Source organism: Camarhynchus parvulus, chromosome 3, assembly GCF_901933205.1.
Source record: "Camarhynchus parvulus chromosome 3, STF_HiC, whole genome shotgun sequence".
NCBI classification, from domain to species: domain Eukaryota; kingdom Metazoa; phylum Chordata; class Aves; order Passeriformes; family Thraupidae; genus Camarhynchus; species Camarhynchus parvulus.
Window position 1 is genome coordinate 6,090,212 of NC_044573.1, and position 20,497 is coordinate 6,110,708.

Below are 20,497 nucleotides of genomic sequence, written 5' to 3' on the forward strand. Positions count from 1 at the left end.
GTTTTGTTTTGTTTTTTGTCTTTGTAAAATACTGCTGTCAGGTAGCGGTTTTCTTCCACATGGCTCCTGGGAAGGGTTTGGGGCTCATTCCTCAGGCATCTGTCTGCTGTGTTTAACCCCTTTGCCCCCTTCTCAGGTGAATCTGAGATGCTGCTTCCAGCCCTGTGTGCCTTGAGGGAGCACTTTGCCTCAGCACTTGCTGTCTCTCTGGGCAGTCATGAGTTGCTCTCCCAAGAGGGACTTGTCTGAAGAGAAAATGTCCCTCTCAAGACTCCAGGCAAACAACCACTCATGGATATGTTGGTGGGCTGCCCCCACTTCAGGTACTGATTGGGTTTGTGCACCCACCTCTGTGGCCTGGGGCAGCTCCACAGTTGTGGTTTTGTACAGGAGATTTTCAGCTTCTTGCAGGATGCTGGCAGGACCAGGCCTGGATGGGGAACCTTGGAGGATATCCTGCTGTCACACGTGGTCTGCAGCCCTCTCCTCTGTGCTCATGGCCCAGAACAATGGCAGGGTCCTGGCAGTCTCCTTGGGAAGGGAAAGGTGTGCATGTGCTGCACAAGAAGCCCCAGTCCCCACAGCATGAACATGAGCCACGCCAGCATGGGCTTGTCCCTTGGAGCCAGGGTGAGGCACTGGGACCAGCAGCTCCACTTGGCTGCACAGCCCTGGCTAGGGGGGTTATACAGACAGATCTGAGCTTTGGCAGGAGGCCTGGTGGGGCTGAACTGGGGGCAGTGGGCACAAGCTGCACAAGGGACATTCGTTCTGGTATTAGGGGAGATGCTTCCCCTCAAGGGTAATAAAGGTCTGAGTCCCAGAGAAGCTGTGGCATCACCATCATCATCATCATCAGAGATACCCAATGCTGGACCAGGGAAGTCCTGAACTACCCATAGTTGGCTCTGCTTTAATAGGATGGACCAGGTATGTCCAGGATCCTCTTCCCATCTCTGCTACCCAAAGAGGTTATGGAGATGCTGGAGGGGGGAAAGTGTTCATTTCTTGGAGTATGCTAGCTGGCCCTGAGTTCACATTTGGTCCAGGCTTGGAAACTGGGTGCAAGCAAGTTTGCTGGCAGTTGCTCTGCCAGTTATCAAAGGTGTTTGTCCCTTTTCCAACACTTGCAAGGGGAGATATGGACTCTCCCCAAGCCAAGGTCTCTTGGCAAGCTAAGCTGTGCTAGTTGCTGGGTGTTGGGCCCCTCTCTAGAGGAGGATAACAGGTCTGGTTTGCTGGACCTGGTGCTCCCTGGTGTAGTAGGCTTGGCAGCAGGTGACAGCCACCCTGACCTCTGGCTGCCTCCATGACCAGAGGGCCTGGCCACAGCGTGGGACTGGTGGCACTGTGCCTGTTGGGGACAGAGGGATCAGGATGTGCCTTTCCTTCTACTCCTTGCATCCTCATGTCCCTCTTGTTGCTCCCCAGTCCCCCCCAGTGTGTGTGCAACCCTTCTGAAGCGTGTGAGTGTTGTGGCACTCCTGCTTATGTGCTCTACAACTTGCAAGTGACCTGTCTCGTGCATTTGCTGCTGTTTGATGTCCTTTTGTTCCACTTCTCACATCCATTCCATTCCTTTGGACTTTCCTGTCTGCTGTCCTTCCTTCCAGGTAGGAGCACTGCACTCTGTGGGCTGATTCCTGCAGCCAAGCCATTTCGTGGTGGCCTGGCCAAGCACAATCTCAGGCTTGCCATGGCTAGAGACCAGAGATGCCAAGGATTTTGGGGGTACCACCCTCGTTTTGCCTGCTCTGTGCGTGCAGGCATCTCGTGTGGTGGAAGGGTACAGCATGGCTGCAGCGAGCTGGTTCTGGGGGCAGCGCCAGGACTGGGGGCTCTGCTTTGTCCCAACACATCCTGGAGGCTCCACAGCCTGCTTGCCATGCAGACAAGACCTGGTGACTACAGGGAAGCACCCAAATGGAAAGTCACCAAAGCTAGGAGAAGCTCCAGACCCAAAGAGTGCAGAATGATGGGGGTTGGGATTGTGTATTTTTGGGAGTGATGTAATGAAAAAATTCTGTATCATCGGGGAGGGGAGAGATGTTGGCCAAAGTAATTGGAAACAGCAAGCTGAGCAAATGCAGTCCCAGCTAAAAGTGGGGGAGCAGGGCAGGGAATCAGAGTCCCTGCAGGACAAGGAGAGCACCTTGGCATTTGACAAGAGGTGGGACCCAATTGCCTCAGCCCAAACTGAAGGAACACCTTGCAGAGGAGTGTGTGGGGGATCCAAGGCCAGAAAGAACCACATGGCTCCATCAGAGCCCAGGTCCACCCAGAGAGCCACCAGCTGTGACCAAAATGGAACATTTGCTGAATGGTGTAAGAGCAGCAAGCAGACGTTAGTCCCAATGAACAGCTCCCTAAAGCACAGACATCCAAACCAGACACTTCCATCAGGAAGTCCCTGGTGTTTTCTCTTGCCCTGAAGTTATCCAAATCCCCCCTGCATCCTTTGAGCAGCCCTGGTCCATGAGTGCTGTGCAGCTTGAGGAAGGGCTGCTTGGTTTGCTCTGATTTCCTCTGCTGCCCTGTGGCTCTGCTGCAGCTGTGTCAGGCCCTTGTGTGGAAACTAATGGGCCTTAATTGTCCTACCCAGCCTCACCTGGGGCTCCCCCACACTCCTGAGCTGCATTGAAGCTCAAGCCTGTGCTTTCAGGTTTGTTTTAAGCAAGCATGTAGGTGTTCCTGTTTTGGCCTTGCCTCTAGCCCTGTCTTTTAGGCATGTGTAGTTGCCTTATTATCCAGTCAGGATTTTGGCTCCATCTCACAACCAAGTGGATGCTGGATTTACTCCACGGCTTGCTCTGCGGATGGCCCCTGATGCCAACACCTCTTGCTGCTCTGCTCAGGTACTGTGGGTTTATACCTGTTCATGAGGATGTGGGGTCACCCCTCAGGGAGCGGCCCCATTCCTGCACCTGACTGTTGGCCAAAAAAAAGCAAATTAAGAAAGGCCATAACCTAGTTTTAGTACCTCTGTTCTAGTTGTTCCTGCTCATAGGAGAGATCTGGCTGTTAAAAAAAGAGCAGCTAACTGTACTCAGCAGCAGTCAGAAAAAGCAGCTGGAGTACCAGTAGTAGGAAGATCAGGAACAGGATGGAAACCATCACAACCCAGCTGCAGTATGGATGAACAGCTGGAAAAGGGTGAAGAACCACTTGTTGCAATGGCCTAGAGAGGATTGAAAAGGGGATGTAGAGGGCTGAGGTCATGCTGGCAGCAGGGGCTGTGCTCCTGTGGAGCTGTCAGGCAGCTTGTCTGGAGGGAATTTTGGGGCAATTTCAAGAGACTTTTAAGGCATACTGTCAAGTGCTGTGCCCTAAAGCTGTGTTTAAACAGTGCTAGAAATGGGAATTTTATTATGTGGGGGCTGGAAACTTGCTTTAAGCTGCTTCCAGTTGTCAGTGGCTGCTGGTTTGGTCAAGGGAAGACGTGCTGGTGACTTGTGTCCTGTGGGTGATGGTGGCCTGGGGAGAGGGCTTGGCTCTCCAGCGTGGCTCTGGCTGCCTTGGTGAGAGATTGGCATGCCAGGAAGCTGGGGCAGGCTGAAGCTCTGGGCCTGTTCAGAGCACAAGGACAGGCATCTTGGAGAGCATCCACAGGATGAGGCTTGGGAAGGAAAGGACTGGGGCAGAAGGGATGAGCCAGCCCAGAAGGAGCCAGGTCTCACCTTTTGCCTGTGTAGACACTCCTGCAGCTTGGGGAGCAAAAAGCCTTGCAATTGGAAGGCCCAGGGAAGAGAAGGAGGAAAGGAGTGTGTAGCTCTCCCATGAGCAAGAGGAAACCAAATCCTGCTACCTGCAGTGACTGCACACTCGTGCTGAGCAGGCAGACCGCCCTGGCCGAGGCTGTCAGATCCATGCGTTCATTGTCCCCAGCCAAAGTGGTGTCCCCAGCCCGGCTGAGGGTCCTGCTGACCCTTCCTCAGCCTGGCAGGACACGGCCAGGCCTCGGTCTCACCTGTGCCAGGTGTAGTTTGTGCTCAGCTTGAGGGGAGGGTGGCCAGGGCATGTGATGGGAGGCATGTGAGTTCCAGCAGCCCTGCTGGGAGCTATAAATGGCATGTGTGCTCACTGGAGGAGCATGGCTGGCGGGAGGAGGGGGAGGCGGTGGTGGCAGCAGGGGGGTGTTGGGGTTTGCAGTTACTCCCTTGCTCCGTAGGAGCTTGGCCCTGGGCTGTGGGGGACAGCTGTGAGGGCTGGTGCTGAGCGTGCTGTCCTCTGAGGGATGAGGCAGATATGGAAAGGGCCCGTGCGAGCTGCAGAGCGCTCCATGGGTGCTGCACAACTCCTCCAGGAGACAAAATAGGTCTGTGGCCACACCACTGCTGCTGGAGGTGGGCTCGTGCCCTGGGTTGCAGCTCCTGTTCGTAGGACAGCGTGTGGGAGACCCCCTTTTCTCAACTAAGAATTCTCTGTCTGTCCTCACAGCTTGGAGCTCTGGGGCTGTGCTGTCCCTCTCGCACCTTTGCTGACCCATGTGCAGTGTGCCTTGCACACGGCTGTCCTTTGTGAGCTGTCCGACTGCTCTGGAGCTCCCGGGTCACACCTGCACGGAGGATGTGACCTGTGCCAGGTACTCGGAGCCATCTGCAGGGCATGAACCAGGGTGTGACAGCCCCTTCCCACCTGCACAGGCGCTCTGTCCCACCCATGGATGGCCGCGGTACGGAACCACAGCCTCACCCCCTGCGGGTTCCAAGGTACCTGCGGCCCGTCCTCTTACACGGGAAATCCTTTTCCTGCTCGGTAGTGATCAGCTTTAGCAATGTGTGTTTTGGACCGATCTGCTTCACTCCCTTCATCCTGCTGCGCCCTGCACACCCTGAGCACCCACGTGGCCCCCACGCCCTCTCAGAGCCTCGGCAGCCACCGGACACAAATGGACGGCACGTTGTCCCTTGCAGGCTGTGACAACAGCCGGGCTGTGGAGCTGCCTGGAGCAGCAGCCGGTGGCATCGCTGGGAGCCGGGCGCGGTGGCGGAGTCGCTCCCGGATGGATCCTGACGATGGCGAGGCACGCAATCTTTGAGCCACGTGCTGTGTCCCCTACGAGGACAGTGCCCGGAGCTGGCGGCGGGAAGGGGGCCCGGGGCAGGGCCGGCACCGGGGGTGTCCCAGCGCTCGTTCGCTGCCCGGGTCGGTCCCCGCCTCGGTCCGTGTCCGGGCCGAGCGCCCGCTGCCCCGGACGGCGGCGCGGTCCCTTTAAGAGCCGCCCTGCGTGTTCCAACCCGGGCGTGACGCGAGCGCGGTCCGACCGTATGCAAATCAAACGCCAACCGGCGGCCAATGGGCGCCGGCGCTCGGCGGCTGCCAGCCAATGGGACGGCGCCTCCCGACGGGGCGCCGTCTCGCCCCATATAAGGAGCGCCTTCGCCATAAAAGGCAACATTGTATCGCTTTATATGGGGGCGGCGCGGCGCGGCGGGGGCGGCGGCGGAGCGGGGCCGTGAGCGCGGAGCGCGGCGGGGACATGGCGGGGCCGGCCTGACCCGGCCCGACCCGACCCGCGCTCGCCGCCGCGATGTTGCCGAGCCAGGCCGGGGCCGGGAACGGCGCCGCCGCCGCGCTGGCCCGCGGCTCGGGCTGGGCCGGTCGCCGGTGCCGCGTGGGGCGAACGGCGGCGGGGCGGCGGCGGGGGCGCCCGGGGGCTGCCTGAAGCGGGAGGCGCTGTACAGCGGCAGCGAGGGCGACTCGGAGTCGGCCGAGGAGGAGGAGCTGGGCGGCGAGCGGCGCGGCGTGAAGCGTGGCCTGGCCGAGGCGGCGGCGGCAGCAGCGGCGGCGGGGCCCGCGGCGGGAGCGGCGGCGGCGGCCGCCTACAGCGGCGGCGGGGGCGGCGGGGCCGTGAGCGGCGCCAAGCCCGGGAAGAAGACGCGGGGCCGGGTGAAGATCAAGATGGAGTTCATCGACAACAAGCTGCGGCGCTACACCACTTTCAGCAAGAGGAAGACCGGCATCATGAAGAAGGTGCGGCCCTGCGAATCCGGCCGGTGCGGGGGGCGGTCCGGTCCGGCCCGGGCGGGGATGCCGGCCGGCACCCACCTGTCCGCGGCAGTCCCGGCCCTGTCCGAGCGCCGAGCAGGCCGGCGGGCCGTGCCCGGAAACGGCGGCGGCTTCCCCGTGCCGCGGGCGGGACCGGGGGGCGGCCCGGCACCAGCCCCTTCCGGGGGGCTGCGCGGGAGCCCCCGGCGGAGCTGCGGGCACGGAGCCGGGCGGCCGGGAGCGGGAGCCCCCGGGGCCGCGGGATGCCGGTGTGCTTGGCGGTCGCCAGGCGTGCGGTGTGCCCCGGGAGGCCCATCCCGGTGCGGCGTCCAGCCTCGGGCCGGTGCCGACCGGTGCCCTCGGGGCCCCTCGCTGTGAGCCTCCGCCAAAACACCGAGCGTTTGGTGGCACAGCTGGACCGCCGTGCCCTGCCACCGGTAGGACTGGCTGCTTCGGCCACGGAAGGGACCAACGCCACGTCTTGGCCGGTCCGGAGTGCTGTGTGTGGTTCGTGGTGTGCAAAGACAGATTAGAAACTTGGGGATTTTGGATGCTGCTGGCTGATCTGCATCCCTGGTGGTGCTCGTAGCATCTTCTGAACAACTGGGTAGTGCTGCATCGCAGCTCAGCTGGGCATCGTGTGCCCTGGGAAGGTGGGAATGGGTGTGAGGTACTGCTGGGCACATCCTGGAGGTATGGGATCACAGGACATGGAATGAGGCCATCCTATCTGTAGAAGCTTTTGTGAGGCCACTGTGTGGCATGTGAAGAGTGCACTTCCTAGTCCACAGGTATTCCTCACCTGGGGCATGGTGGCCTTGCTGCAGGGGTGCTTGGGTGCAGCTGTGCTCAGAGATCTGGAGCCTGAGAGGGAAATCTGGGTCGGAGCCTGGATGGGGTGTTGGTGAGGGGAATGAGGTAGCAGAGATGTGTGCCAAGTAACATCACTGAGGGTGAGGTGAGGGAGGTATCCAGTTGTGTGTGGAGAAGCCAGTGGGATTTCCAGAATGGAGACAAGCCCGTGTCCCCATGTTGTCATACTGCTGTAACGAGGGGACCACTCTACCCATGGCCTCTTGGCAGGCACATCCCCTAAGGGTGTGCTAAAGGGGATGGGAACACAGCATGGGGCAGTTCAAACTGTGGGGAGCCAGTCCTGGGTTGGTTTTAGAGGCCACAGCTCCTCTGGGGTGGCAGGGAGCTGCAGCTGGTGTGAAGAGAAGGAGAGCCATTGTGGGAACGTGCAGGGACTGTTGTCCCGCACTGTGTGTTGTCCCTGTCACCCGTGACTCCCTGTTCTTCCCTTGTCCCGCTGGCAGGCCTACGAGCTCTCCACGCTGACTGGCACTCAAGTCCTGCTGCTGGTGGCCAGCGAGACGGGCCATGTGTACACGTTTGCCACGCGGAAGCTGCAGCCCATGATCACCAGCGAGACGGGGAAGGCGCTGATCCAGACGTGCCTCAATTCCCCGGACTCGACCGCCACGCTCGGACCCCACTACTGACCAGCGCATGAGTGCCACTGGCTTTGAGGAGACGGACCTCACCTACCAGGTGTCCGAGTCGGACAGCAGCGGGGAGACCAAGGTAATGCTCCTGGGCACCCAGGGAGGCCTGGGCTGTGCTGGGAGCCCTGATCATCCCCAGCCCTCTTTAAATAGCAGCGTTGGGAGCTGAGGATGAGTCCCCTTTTGCTGCCACTGCAGCGAGCTTGTGTCATGTCATCTCAGGGCTGGCTGGCTCCTTGGCTGATAGTGGCGGTGATTGAGAGAGGGAGGGAAGCGGGTGGCAGGTATCCTGGTCCTGGCCCTTGCAGTGTGGCTCCCCACTGGCCCAGCCCACCCCCCTGGCCAGCTTTCAGCACTGTTATCTCTCCCCAGGCGTCTCCATGCTCTCACACTCATTGATAAAAATTTGATTCTGCCTCCATGGCCTTATAAGGCCTGGTTTCCCTCGCCAGAGTCCCTGGCAGGGCCCCTCACATTCCTTATAAGCTGCAGCTGTCTCTTGCTTTGGTGCTGTTTTGGAAGGGGGCAGGGAGGACATGGGGAATGGAAACATTTGGCTGGACAGACCATTTCTGCTCCCTGCCTGTTGTCCCTGCAGACGCTGGCCCCTGCCTGCCCGTGTTACTTGTGGCCTTTTGCCCAGGGTGGCCTGGCTGTGGGCGCACGGTCGGGCAGACTCAGCTTTTCTGCTGGAAGGGCCCTGTCTTGTCCCTGCACTCCCTGGCACTGTTCCTCTGAGCTGTGTCCCACATCCCTGCCGCTTCCTTGGCAGGCTGGTGCTCAGATCCACAGGTGCTTGCAGATGGGAGGCAGGGAAGTTTGTGGTGCAAGACTGGGATGCCGTGCATTTGGGGCTCTGCCACAGCTTCCCAGGCCTGTGCACAGTTCTGCTGGGTGCTGGGAATTGGAACAGCCCTGCTGTGCCTGTGCTGGTGTCATGGGTACCAGGCTTGCTGCAAAAGTGTTCTTCCGTTGGCCTTGTGTAGGAGCTCTCCAGCTGTCCCTGCTCAAGCCACATTGTTGCCGTGCAGTAGCCTCTAGACATTGTGCAGACAGCACCTGGAGACCTCTCTGCTGTAATTGCAAAGGTAGTGAGTGCAGCACTGAGATGTGCCCAGCATGTCTGGGGCTGCTGGGGTATTCAGCTGCCTGTTTTTGTGACAGCACAACAGCTCTGGTCATGGTGCTGCTGGGTACCCTCGTTCCTCAGTGTCCACTTCCCCACATGTGTGCAGTGCAAAAGCTCAGCTGCTGCTGAGCGCTGAGAAACATCAGCAGCCCCAGAGATGCCTGCGGGCAGAGGAGCTGTGGTGGGCCAAAGTGTGGCTGGAGTCTCTGTGCTGCAGCCCTTAACAGTCCTTGAGAATGGCTCCTGCTGATGGGATCCCAGCAGCAGTCCTGGTTGTCCCAGTCTGTCATGTCTTCCCTGGCTGCCTCTGGTTGCTGCTGTAAGCTGTGCCAGCCCTATCCAGTCAGCAAAGAAGCCTTCTAACAGCAGCAATCTCTCCTTTGTGCAGCCTGTGTTTGTAAGGACTTGTGCCTCCTGGGCTTCTCCTGGATGAAAAGGCAAGTCCTGTGGGCATTTCGTAATGAGACAAATTACCTGGCCTTGGCATGAGACTTGACCACATTATATCCCTTTGTACTCTTCCTGGAAGTACTGCTAGTTGGCCCCAAGGGAACTGTGCCCTTGGGGTGCAGTTACTCTGCAGAGACCTTCTTAACACAACTTCTCTATTCTCAGTGTCTGATGCAACCCTGAAAGCTCCATCCCAGTGCCAGTGCTTAGTGTGGGGTGCCTCGTGGGCACAGCCAGCATTTGATGAGAGGCTGGAGGAGCCCTATGGCCCTGTCTTCTGCTTGACATTCTGAATAAATCCATCCCTGGCTGGCTGAGAGTTCCTGTCATGGCAAGCCCTGGAGCTGGGGACAAGGGCTGTCCTGTTGTGCCTTCTGCAGGCCTGGAAGCCTGGTTGGTGGCTGGGCAGAGACCAGCTCAATTCAGATAGACCAAGAAGTCTTCTGAGGATGAAAGGAGCCTGTGGATGGGCCATGCTGGGTGGCTGGGGCTTGCTGATGGGTGAGTGGTGCACAAGGCTGGGTTGCAGGTGCCTTACTGGAGGAGGTGGCAAGAGATTTGGTGCCTGGACTGTCAGGTCCAGCCACATGGGATGCTCCAAAAGACACTCTGGCCTTGTGTGAACTCTGCTTCTCAGATCTCTGTATGGACAAAACCTGCTTGTGTTCAGTGCTGCAGCAGAGTGGGGAGAACCACACAGCCAGGCTGTCACCTGCAGTCAGCAGCCTGCTGGTTATTCCTCTGTGCTACACCAGCAGCAGCTCTGAAATCCTCCTGCTGTGCCAGACCCAAACTCCCTGCTGTGGTGCTGGGACTGGGGCTTGCTGTGCTTTTGAGACAGTAGCTGTATCCTCATGGTGATACCTCTCTCATCCTTTGCAGGCCCCAAAGGACACTGCCTGTGTGCAGTCTCCTGGGTGTGCTTGTGTGGGAAAGGATATTTTGGAAGGAGCTCAGAGGCTCTAGACTGGGGTTAGAGCATGGGAGTAGCCCTGATCTGGCCATCTCTTTGGAATGGGAAAATATGGGACTTTCTACACCTGCGGGTGTTGGAAACCAGATTGGGATTTCCCATATCCCTCTGAGGCTTGTTGTCCTGCTACACCTGTGCAATAATTCTGTCTGGGCCATGCTGAACAACATTGCCTCAGGCCGTCCCTAAAAGCTGTGGAGTGGGATCATTTCTGTCCCCACGACCCTGCTGTGGTCCAGGATGGGCATCAGCTGGCTTGGTCTGTGCCCTGTGACCCCCTCATGCTGCAAAGCAGTGGTGAGGGTCTGGGCAGACACCTGCTGTGTGCTGCACCTCTGCTGTGTGCTGCTTCTGCAGACACTGAGGTTTGCACTGAGCTGGAATGGATGTGCAGCTGGATCAGGAAGGGAAGAGCTTTCAGTGCTGCTGTCCGTGGCCCCTTGGGTGATGTCTGCTGAAGTGACCCATGACTTGTCTCATGTATGTGGTCTGGGCTTTGCAGGGTGCTGAGAAGAGCCAAGGTGCCCAGGGGATCACTGAGAGTTATGAGGAGATGACAATGGGTGTCCAATCCCAAAGTCTCTCCCAGCTCTCTTTCTGTATTGGGAGCTGTTGCTGCAGCCCAAGAGAAGCACAATAAAGATGGGAGGAATCTGAGTCTCAACAGGGTCAGAATAGGGAGGGCAGAGATGAGCTGTGCATGATTCAAGTCTGTTGCCACAGCCTCTCTCCCATGCACCTTTGTTTTGTACTGAGATTTGCCCTTGTGCTTCTAGGGAGCCCTGAGAATCTCCCTGAGTAGAGAGCTGTGAACTTTCTGGGATGCCTTCTCCAGGCCTGGGAGTATGGAGTGTGACTGGGTGCTAAGTGCCCTGGCTGCTTGGGGGTTATATCTCGTGGGTTATATCTCATAGGTATACTACTCTAGCGATATAGCTGGGCATGAGCAACCCTGGCTTTTCCAACTGGAAACAGCACCTGTCCTGCCCAGCTCTGCTCTGGCTCCCTTGTGGGCTGGGGAGAGCTCTGCCCTGTCACCCACATGGGGAGGGCACCCACAGCCTCCCATGTCCCATGTGGGATGGCAGGAGTTTGTGGTTGAGCTAATGGAAAGTGCCTCTGCTGGGCTCTGCTCTGTTATCACGTGCCTCTGCTAATTTGGACTTCAGGGACCACGGTGCCAAGGCAGAGGGGTGTTGCTCTCCTCCCTCCCTGGGCCCTGGGGCACGACTGAGTGCCTGGGATTGGATCCCCCTGTCCAAAATGGGCTGCCTTCCCTTTTTTAGCTGTTCGTTGAGCTGTGAATTCCTTGCTCCTGGCAGCTTGACAAGCTGGGAACAAGGCTTAGCACGTGGGAGAGCTGGGCCCACCAGCTGCAGTGGGAGGGGTGGGAGTGTGGCAGCCTTAACTCTTGCCAGGCGTGCTGGCAGCTGTGTCAGGGCACGGGGACAGCAGGTTGCCTGTGCTCTGTGACAGGGCTCCTGTGAAGCACTGCATTCTCAGTGTGCTCTTGGCCAGATGAGCGGGGCAGGAGAGGAGTCATGGGCACCCTGGGTATTCCAAAGGGGATTTGGGGGATGGAGGGAAGTCAGGTGAGGTGTGACTGCCAGAGGCAGCAGGAGTCATGCTGGGCTTGGTTGGTTCCTGCAGATCCAAGGCACATCCAGCCACGTGCTTTGTGGCTGTGGAAACTAAAGTGTTGCTGCAGCTTGGCGCACACATTCCACCCTCGTGCCCACACCTGGGATGCCAGTGTTGGCCTGGTCTCTCAGACCAGTGTTGACCCAGCACACAGCCCTTTCCTGGTGCTCAGCTCCCCTGGCAGTGCTGTCCTTGCAGGACCGTGCTGGCTGTAGGGAACACGTGGGGTCCTTTGGAAGCATTTGCCTGGCGCCCATCTCCTGCCAGTGGATTGGCAGATAGGTGCTTCCTGTGGTCAGGTGGTCCTGGCCTCCGCTTCAGGAGATGTGTGGAGGCATTCCCCAGAGCCTGCCAAAGCTGCTGTCAGGGCTGGGTTTGGGCCTCCCTAGTGTCCAGGTTTGCCTTTAGTCACCTCTCCCCCATCACTTCCATGTACAGCTGCTTTTAAGAGCCAGTTCTCCGCTTGTTCTTGGTCTTGTGTTTCCTGCCTTAAGGGAAGTGGTGTGTGTTCCTGACGGGAGACTCTATGCCTTTATATTTGTCCCTGCAAGGGCTGCTTTTGCCTGGTGTGTGCCAAAAAGAGGCTATTCTCTTCTTAAGACATTTTGGGGACTCCTGGGGACTGGAACGGTTGCTTTGTCCCCTGGTGTGTTGTAGGGAAGGCTCTCAGGGGACCTCTGTGGCCCTGGGCCAGCATCTAAAGTTTATGTGGAGCTCTCTCCAGCTCTCCTCATGTTTGTGCAAGCAGCTCTTCTCCGCTCCCCTGGCTCTGCTCCATGTGCTGGCAGCTGGCTGTGGGGGGTATGGTTTGGAAAGGGGATGATGCAACCTACAGAGCCTGGTTTGGTCTCACGGGCAGATGTCTCATGGGCTGGTGTGAGCTGTCACAATGTCTCCTTTTGCAGGACGCCCTGAAACCCGCGTTCACTGTCACCAACCTGCCGGGAACAACGTCCATCCAGACAGCCCCGACCACCTCGACCTCCATGCAGGTCAGCAGTGGCCCGTCATTCCCCATCACCAATTACCTGGCGCCAGTGTCTGCCAGCATCAGCCCCAATGCCGTCACCAGTGCCAACGGGACAGTGCTGAAGACTACTGGAGCCAGTGCAGTGACGTCTGGGGGCCTCATGCCGATACCCACTGGCTTCACCCTCATGTCAGGTCAGTGCTTTAGGGACTGAGGACTGTGTTCATCCACGTCTGCACCTGGAGCGTGTTGCTGTTCTCTCCAGGGGAGAGGAGGCCTAGTGGCAGAAGGGAAGCAGAGTGGTTGCTGCTGTAAGGTGAGCCCGGCTGTGATTCCGTGCTCAAACCCAGTGGCTGGAGAAGAGTTGTGTAGTGAGTGTTTCTTTAGAGAGCTACCAGCTGGCCTTGCTGCTGGGAGGTGGCAGGGAGCTGAGCTGGGACCCCAGGGCAGCACCAAGAATCCTGGAGGGAGTGAAAAGAGCTGGTGATGATGAAGCCTTTCTTTCTCCCTCCTTTCAGCAGGTGCTTCCCTTTCTCCAGGGACCCCTGCCATTCCTCTCAGTCACTCACAGCTGCACTCCCTGGCTCTTTGCAGCCAGCAGGGCCAGCTGGTCATGGGTACAGCTGGACAGCTGCAGCAGGCACAGCAGACAGTCTTCCACATCCCTGCCAGAGCTGGAGGGCATATTGTGTTGCTGACAGGTCAGCACTTGCTTCTCCTCCTCCTCCTGCTAGAGATGGGGGGATGGAGGTGTCTCTGGGGGCCTGGCCACAGAGCTGACCCCTGACTGTGGGAGCACAGAGGAGGCAGAGCACAGGGAACCTTGGCTGTGGCTGCTTCAGAGAGATGGAAAGACAGGGCAGAAAATGCTTGACATAAGCAGGAGCAACGTCCTGGGAGATGCAGACCAAGGCAAGCAGCAGAATTTCAGCCTCATGCCCCAGGGCTTGGCCTGTGGCTAACAAAGGCAGTAGAGGCAGGTCCCTAGTGCAGCTGTGCTGAGGATGAGCTGTGCTGCTAGAACTGATGGAGGGGTAGTACAGGGGCTGAGGTGCCCAGTGGTTGTTTATTGAGTGCCAGCATTTGGCTCTGAGCAGCTGCCCTTGCTTCTGTGTTTGTATCTGTAGTCAGCCCCTGAACCACAGTGCAGAGGATAGGTTAGGGGAGACCCAGAGCAGAGTAATGGTGCTGCTCTGCTATCTTGTGTGCACTGTCCTTTGTAGGAATTTCTTGTTCTGAGCTAAGGCTGTCCAGGTGTTTGTTCTTGGGCTGGGCATGTTCCTGGATGGAGTTTCAGAGTAGGGCTGAGCTCTCCTTTTTGGTGACATCCATCGTCTGAGGGCCAGTGCTGAGTGACACAGTATTTCTCATGTCCTGCCTGTTTGTGCCTAAGTCCATGACTCTGGTAACTCCTGTGCTTTCTTGGAATGCTTAAGGCTCCTGGGGGCCTGGGCAGACAGCAGGCTTCCATTCCAGGGAACTGGATTTCCCTTGTGATCTGGAGGAGGAGAATTAACTGATGTGTGTCTCTGGGGTGTGATGTGTGGGGAAGTGCCCAGTCTGAGTAAGCTGGCCAGTGATTCTTGCTCTCTGGCATCCCTTGCTCTTCCCTCTGGAGGCAGGACCTCAGCCTTAGGAGACCTTGCTGTGCCAAGCTGTGTTTCTGGATCTGAAGTGCTTTGCAGGGAGCGGTCTGGGGCAGAGGCTGTGTGGCCTGCAGCTCTGGGATGCACACCATGAGACACCAGCTGTTCTCTAATCCCTCTGCAGGGCACTGTAATGCTCTTAAGGTCACAAGAGGGGTGAGAGCTGCACCCTGAGCGCCCTGTGGAGGATGGAGCTGGGCTCCAGAGTGTGAAGGCAGCAGAGCTCTTGTGGTTCCACTTAATGCAGCAAGGTGATCCTTGCAGAACTGGCTCCTCTCTGGGGAGTAAAGGCTGGGCCCTCTCCTCCCAACATCTGTTCTGTGTCTTGGTGGAATCAGGAATGGCAAGGAGGATCCCAGATGTTCTTGAACCACAGCTGGGAATTGGGCAAAAGCTGTTGTGGCCTTTTCTTCACTCTTGGAGCTTTGTAGGCCAGTTAACCCTTTCTTGGCCCATGTGCCAGGAAAGAGCAGGTTTTGGTCTCTGGTTTCTGCCACACACTGCTTCTGTGTGGCCTCCCCCGGTGCAGCACAGAGCAGTGCTGTGGAGCTGTGTGCAGCCACAGAAGGACTGGGGGGCTTTCACATGGCCCAGAGTGCCTGCATCCCTGTGGAGCCACGGGCTGATGGGCTCCTCTCTCTCCCCAGGTGGTACCATGGCTCAGCAGGTTCCAGTCCAGGCAATCCAGGTGCACCAGGCACCGCAGCAAACGTCTCCCTCTAGTGACAGCAGCACTGACCTTACCCAGACCTCTTCCAGCGGAACAGGTATCGGTAACCACCTTCTGTCTGCCTTCCTAACCACTGCTGAAAACGCCTCACACCAACAAGCCTCACGCCTGCTCCCCGGCCAGTTTCCTTCTTCAGGCCAACTCTATCCAAGGCTGACAGTTTCCCAGGTGTATTGCTCCCTGTTGCCAGCTCCTGTGCTACACTGTATCCTATGTAGGCGTAGGGTACCTTACAGGAGATTTCAGAGCCTCTCCAGATACATCATCTGCTCTCTCTTGCAGCGTGGAGCTGGGAACAGGTTGCCGAGTTCTCAGGGGGTTTCTTAGTGAGCCAGCATTGCCTCTAGCACAAGGCATCAGCTCACATCTGCTTGAGACTTTTACTGTCTATGCAGAAGGCATCTCTTTGTCGGCAGAATCTGAGTTCAGGTGCCTGGATGCAGGCTGAATCTAGTTCAACAGCTCTATTAAAGTTTCATCGGGGAATTGAGATACAAGTTGAATTTAGTCCTGGGATGTTTGGCTACTGTGTTTTCCTGCCCCTTCATACTCATGAAAGGAGAGGTTTGAGCTCTCCTGCTTGGTCTCTGGGGCGGAAGACAGAGATGGGTATCTCCATGAGCTGTGCCTCAGCAGGTGGCTGGGGCGGGGGTGCTGAGCAGGCAGGTGAGCGTGGTAGGTTGCTTTTTGTGCTCACATGTGGTGTGTCCCGCTGGCAGTGACCCTCCCAGCGACCATCATGACGTCGTCTGTGCCAACCACCGTGGGCGGCCACATGATGTACCCCAGCCCGCACGCGGTGATGTACGCGCCCACCTCCGGCCTGGCCGACGGCGGGCTCGCCGTGCTCAACGCTTTCCCGCAGGCGCCCTCAGCCATGCAGGTGTCCCACGGCCAGGTCCAGGATCAGGGTAAGTCAGTTCCCTGAGAGTGCACTGACACCTTGGTTTTTCTCCTCCCACGTGTATTTACGCTGGATGTTAATCACAAAGGGTTTTCTTCCCAGCAGTCCTGGTGGCCGCACAAAGGCCTGGCAAGGGCGATGCTCAATGTGTGTTTTTAGGTCTTGCCATTCTCTTGTGCAAAGGATTGCACGAGCTGTTGATGGGTAAAAAGGAGGATGAGGGTTTCTGGGATGGGCAGGCAGCACAGGGAGCCAGGAAGCTCTGGAGAGGGGGGCAAAGTAGCATGAAGCCACACGGGCAAGACTTGGATTCAGGCCTTGTGCCTGCTTCTCCCAGCATTTGGAAAACTAGTGAATGTGGCTTTCTTCTGGAATGTCTCCATGTGTGCAGATAGGCAGCTTTGTCATTGAGTAGCTCCATGGAGCTCAGATAAAGGATCCATGGGGGAACCCTTCTTAGGGGACAGTGTCATTTGTGCTTCTCTCTGTGGCAGGTGGCGTCCCCCAAGTGTTCCTGACAGCCCCATCAGGCACGGTTCAGATCCCAGTCTCAGCTGTCCAGCTTCACCAGGTAGGCACAGAGTAGTACTTGAAGGTGTGTGCAGGGCTTATTCTTGCTCTTCTGTCTGCACATCCTTTGTGTGTCTGGGCAGACCTGGCTGGGTAGGATCAGTCCTCAGGTCTGGGAATGCGCTCTGTGCTACCCACCCTTGGGTGAGGGAATCTCATCCTCCTTGGATGGGTGCCTGGGAAGGACAGTGCCCCCTGGCTGCTGGCACACACTGTCTCAGGGCATGCTGTCCCCCAGTGGTTCCTCCTCCCTTCTCTCTCTAGATGGCTGTCATCGGGCAGCAGAGCAGCAGTGGCAGCAGCCTGACGGAGCTGCAGGTGGTCAACTTGGACACCTCACACAGCGTCAAGAGTGACTGAGAGGCCTCTGCTGCCGGCCTTTTGTTTTCTGGCTTGTTGTGCCAGTGTCGGGGCTGGCAGCAACTCCTTCTCGTACAGACTGCACCAGTTATTTATTGTTGCCTTTTCACGTTTCCTTCATCCACACATGCACACACACACACGCACTCACCCACCCCCACACACACAGGCATGCGCGTGGGGCTGCAGGAGCCACCCCGGGTGGAGCTGTGCTGGGGCCGTGCAGGGCTTGGGGCATTTGGATGCTGCAATAGCTGTGCTTGTCTCACGCCAGCCAAAGAAATTTGTCTTTCGAGGGGAGGATTGCTCTGCACTGTAAATAAATACTGCAGGCCATTCCCAGCTGGAGGCTCTGGCTCCTTCTGGGTGCTCTGAGTCACCTTGCCCATGAGTATTTACTCTGCGTGGGGCTCAGCTTAGACCCAGAGCCGTCGTGCAGGTGCAGCTTGGAGCAGAGTGGGTTGTGGCTGTGCTGCTGGCCTCAGCAATGTGCCTTCGTGGGGGTGACAGGTCCTGGCCGCAGCAACTCACCCTGGGCTCCGGACAGGAGAGAAGGGCCAGCTTGCATGTGCATCTCTGGGCCTGCATGCCCTCTCCCTGGAGGGCAGGACACAGCTGGTGGCATGTGGCCCTGTCCTCCTTGTATGCACTACAGTGAGCCCTCTGCCCTCAGTGCCTCCTCGCTGGGCTGCCTGGCACATTTACAGCCTGACTGGCCCTGCCCCGGCGGCCGCCCTTGCACAGGTGAGGTGGTGAGATAGATGCCCAGGAACACAAAGATGCCCTGGAGAGCTCCTCAGGGGCCCTGTGCTCTGCTCAGCCCCGCACTCTCAGCCCTCGCACTGCTTCTGGACTCCATACACCCAGGGGAACGTGGCTGGGTCTGTCCTACATCCCCCTGCAGCTCCAGCCAGCGCTTTCTAAATTTCTGTATCTGATGCAAGGTGGAGAAACAACTCAAATGTCAAAGGGAAGAGCCCATGGGGCACTGAGCTGCTGGGCAGGTGGCAGGCTCTTCCTCTGAGCACCAGGGTGACCTGCAGGCCATCCTGGGCTGTGGGGGAGCAGCTGTGATGCCTGTACAGGCTCAGCAAGGCTGGGGGAGAAGGGCTGGGGCATGCTTGGTCCTGCATGGGAATTGCTGTGAATGGCTCTGCTACCTAGCCCTGTCCCTGGAGGGAGAGTGAGCAAGTGAGAGAAGCTGCTGCATCCTTAGGGGAAGAAGCAGCTACTGTAACTTTTTTTTTTTTTAAGTTAAAAGACAAAAGAAGCCTTGGAGAGAAAAAAAAAAAGAAAAAAAAGAAAATTACTTTATTTTTCTAAGTGTTAAACTCAGTATTTATGTAATTCTTTAAGGAATAAAAGTTTGGCTCCTGTACAGTTTTAATGGGGTTTGTACCAGGGGTATGGGAGAGGGGTGGGTGGGTGGGCATGGAGGCAGGAAAGGGGCCTTGCTTTTGAGTTTGTATTGTAACCTTGGACATGTTCCCTCAGCATTAGCGTTTAAGCTGCACTCTCCATCCACCAGCATGTGCCAGGGATCAAGCTGAACCGAGTGGGATGCTTGTTTCCTACTTAACTGTAACGAGGACTTCATACCCATACTTTTGGGCTTAATGGGCAGAAGTCAAGTGAAGACCAGCAGTGGCTGGTCTCTGGAAGTGGTAAACCCATTCCTCGGAAGCAGGCAGTTTGCAGTGTGCCCAGGAGCCAGAGGTGGGCTGGGTTTTCTGATGCTCACCCTGTTCACTTCTGGTCCAGGGACCTACAGCTGTTCTGTCACTGTCACTGCTCTTGGCACGGAGCAGTGGTGCCTGTGACTGCCTAAGGGATATGGGTGTCCCCACTCCTCCCTGTGGTGAGTGACCAGCAGTGGCTAATCCCTGTTCTCCCTGCTTGCTGTGCAGGCAGCATCTCCTGAACTCCTGGGTGACAATCTGGGCTGTACTTCCCCGTCTGCAGCCATTCTGCAGTGCACAGATGGGGACAGGTCTCCTCCAAGCTCCCTGGGCAAAGAATTCCCAGAAGAGCCTTTCAGCCCTTGATCTGTTAGCAGCCTGGGAAGGGCTCGTGGGGAGTGGAGTGGCCCATCTGGTGAGGGTGATGTTGCAGGCTGCCTCCCCTTAGAATTCTTGCTCTAAGAGTGATGCAAACCCTGCAGCTCAGAGCATGTGGGAGTGCTGAGCCGTGTCCCATGGCTCGGTGTAGGAAAACCGCTCCGTGATGCTTCCAAAACCACATAGCTACCTAGGAGTTCATCCAGGGAGAAGTGTGGGATCAGAGTTTGCATTGTCCTTTGCCCCAGCACATCACTGTGGCCTGGCTTTGCTCTGCTTTGCTTCTGCTGGCACTATAGAGCAGAGCTGTTGGGCCAGAAGGGCAGGAGAGCCTCTGCTGCTACAGGGTGTGTGACTGCATCCCCTCCCTGGCTCCCCAAAGGCAACTGCTGGTTAAACGCTAATGGTGTATTTTATTTAAGTGCAGACTTGTAAGAACACTTGTGTATCAGGGATGAAATGGCATTTATTGTGTGGTGACATTTTTAGTTCATTTTACTGGTTTGAGGGGTGTGTGTGCGCGCGCGTGTGTGTGTGTGTGTACGCATAAGTGTGTGTGGGATTATTTTTTTTTCCCCTCCAGTTTCCAGGGTTGTGTTTCTGGAAGGATGTGGAAGTAATCACAGTACTATGTACAGAGCTTTCTTTTGTATTAAAAAAAATTTACTCTTTCAATAAATGTTATCATTTTGTGCACAGATTTGGGATCTTGACCATGCTTTGTGGGAGGGGGTGACGCACACCTGAGGGCCAACAGAGGGGGATCAGGGGAAAGAGGGGCTCCTCACAAAAGTTTCTATCCCCACTGCCTCCTGCACAGGTTATTCCTGACCACCTGGACTTATCCTCTGGAGTCTCAGCCTAATGTGTGGGCCAGAGCCTGACAGAAGTGCTGTGAGGGCTCTTTCCTGAAAGCTCTGGAACAATGTCCCTGGTGAGCAGGGCATCATGTCATTCAAGAGAAATAAAAAACAGCAATGAGGAGGAACGGGGAATTTTGGAAATTAATTGTTCTAATTCATGGGTGCTAATAGGGAGGAAGAGGGAGACTTAAATGCCCTGCAGAAAACTGCTGTGAGAAGATGTGGCAATATTCACAAAAAATCAGTCTGGAGAGACATCACTTAAAGTCAGGCAGGGGCTTAGAAGCCAGATTAAGGACACATGGAGGCTCAGAAAAGCGTCCAAAGGTGTGAATAAACCCAAGGGAGAGGAGCTCATTTCAATCATCAGGGCTGTTGGGCCAGAGTATGCCAGCTAAAAATGCAGCTGCTGGCCTCTCCATAGCATCAGGTCCTGGAGCCAGTATAGAGTGAGGAAAGCTGAGCACTGATAAAAGTGCAATTTGGAGAAAAGCCCTACCTCAGGAGGGAAGAGGATTGTACAAAATGTGCTTAGGAGCAGAAGACAGCTGAAATGGCCCTTTCCCCATGAGGAGGTGAGGTTGTACTTTTACAGCACAAGCTCACTTTTAGCCCTGTGCCTACACAGGTGTGGCTCGTGGTTCAACACTACAAACGCCCTCTCAGCACCAGCAGTCCCACATCACCTGTGCACAGGGGCCTGTGTGT

General features: G+C 57.0%; 1 protein-coding gene across 1 annotated transcript; it reads left to right on the forward strand.

Moving 5' to 3' along the window:
- Positions 1–5,458: 5,458 nt before the first annotated feature.
- On the forward strand, positions 5,459–18,271 carry SRF (serum response factor). The gene is given in 9 exon segments (XM_030944291.1): positions 5,459–5,585; positions 5,588–5,973; positions 7,308–7,466; positions 7,468–7,575; positions 12,595–12,853; positions 14,953–15,072; positions 15,755–15,946; positions 16,434–16,510; positions 16,774–18,271. Coding segments are annotated over 9 exon segments (1,452 nt in total). The 5' UTR covers positions 5,459–5,530; the 3' UTR covers positions 16,870–18,271.
- The last annotated feature ends 2,226 nt before the right edge of the window (positions 18,272–20,497 follow it).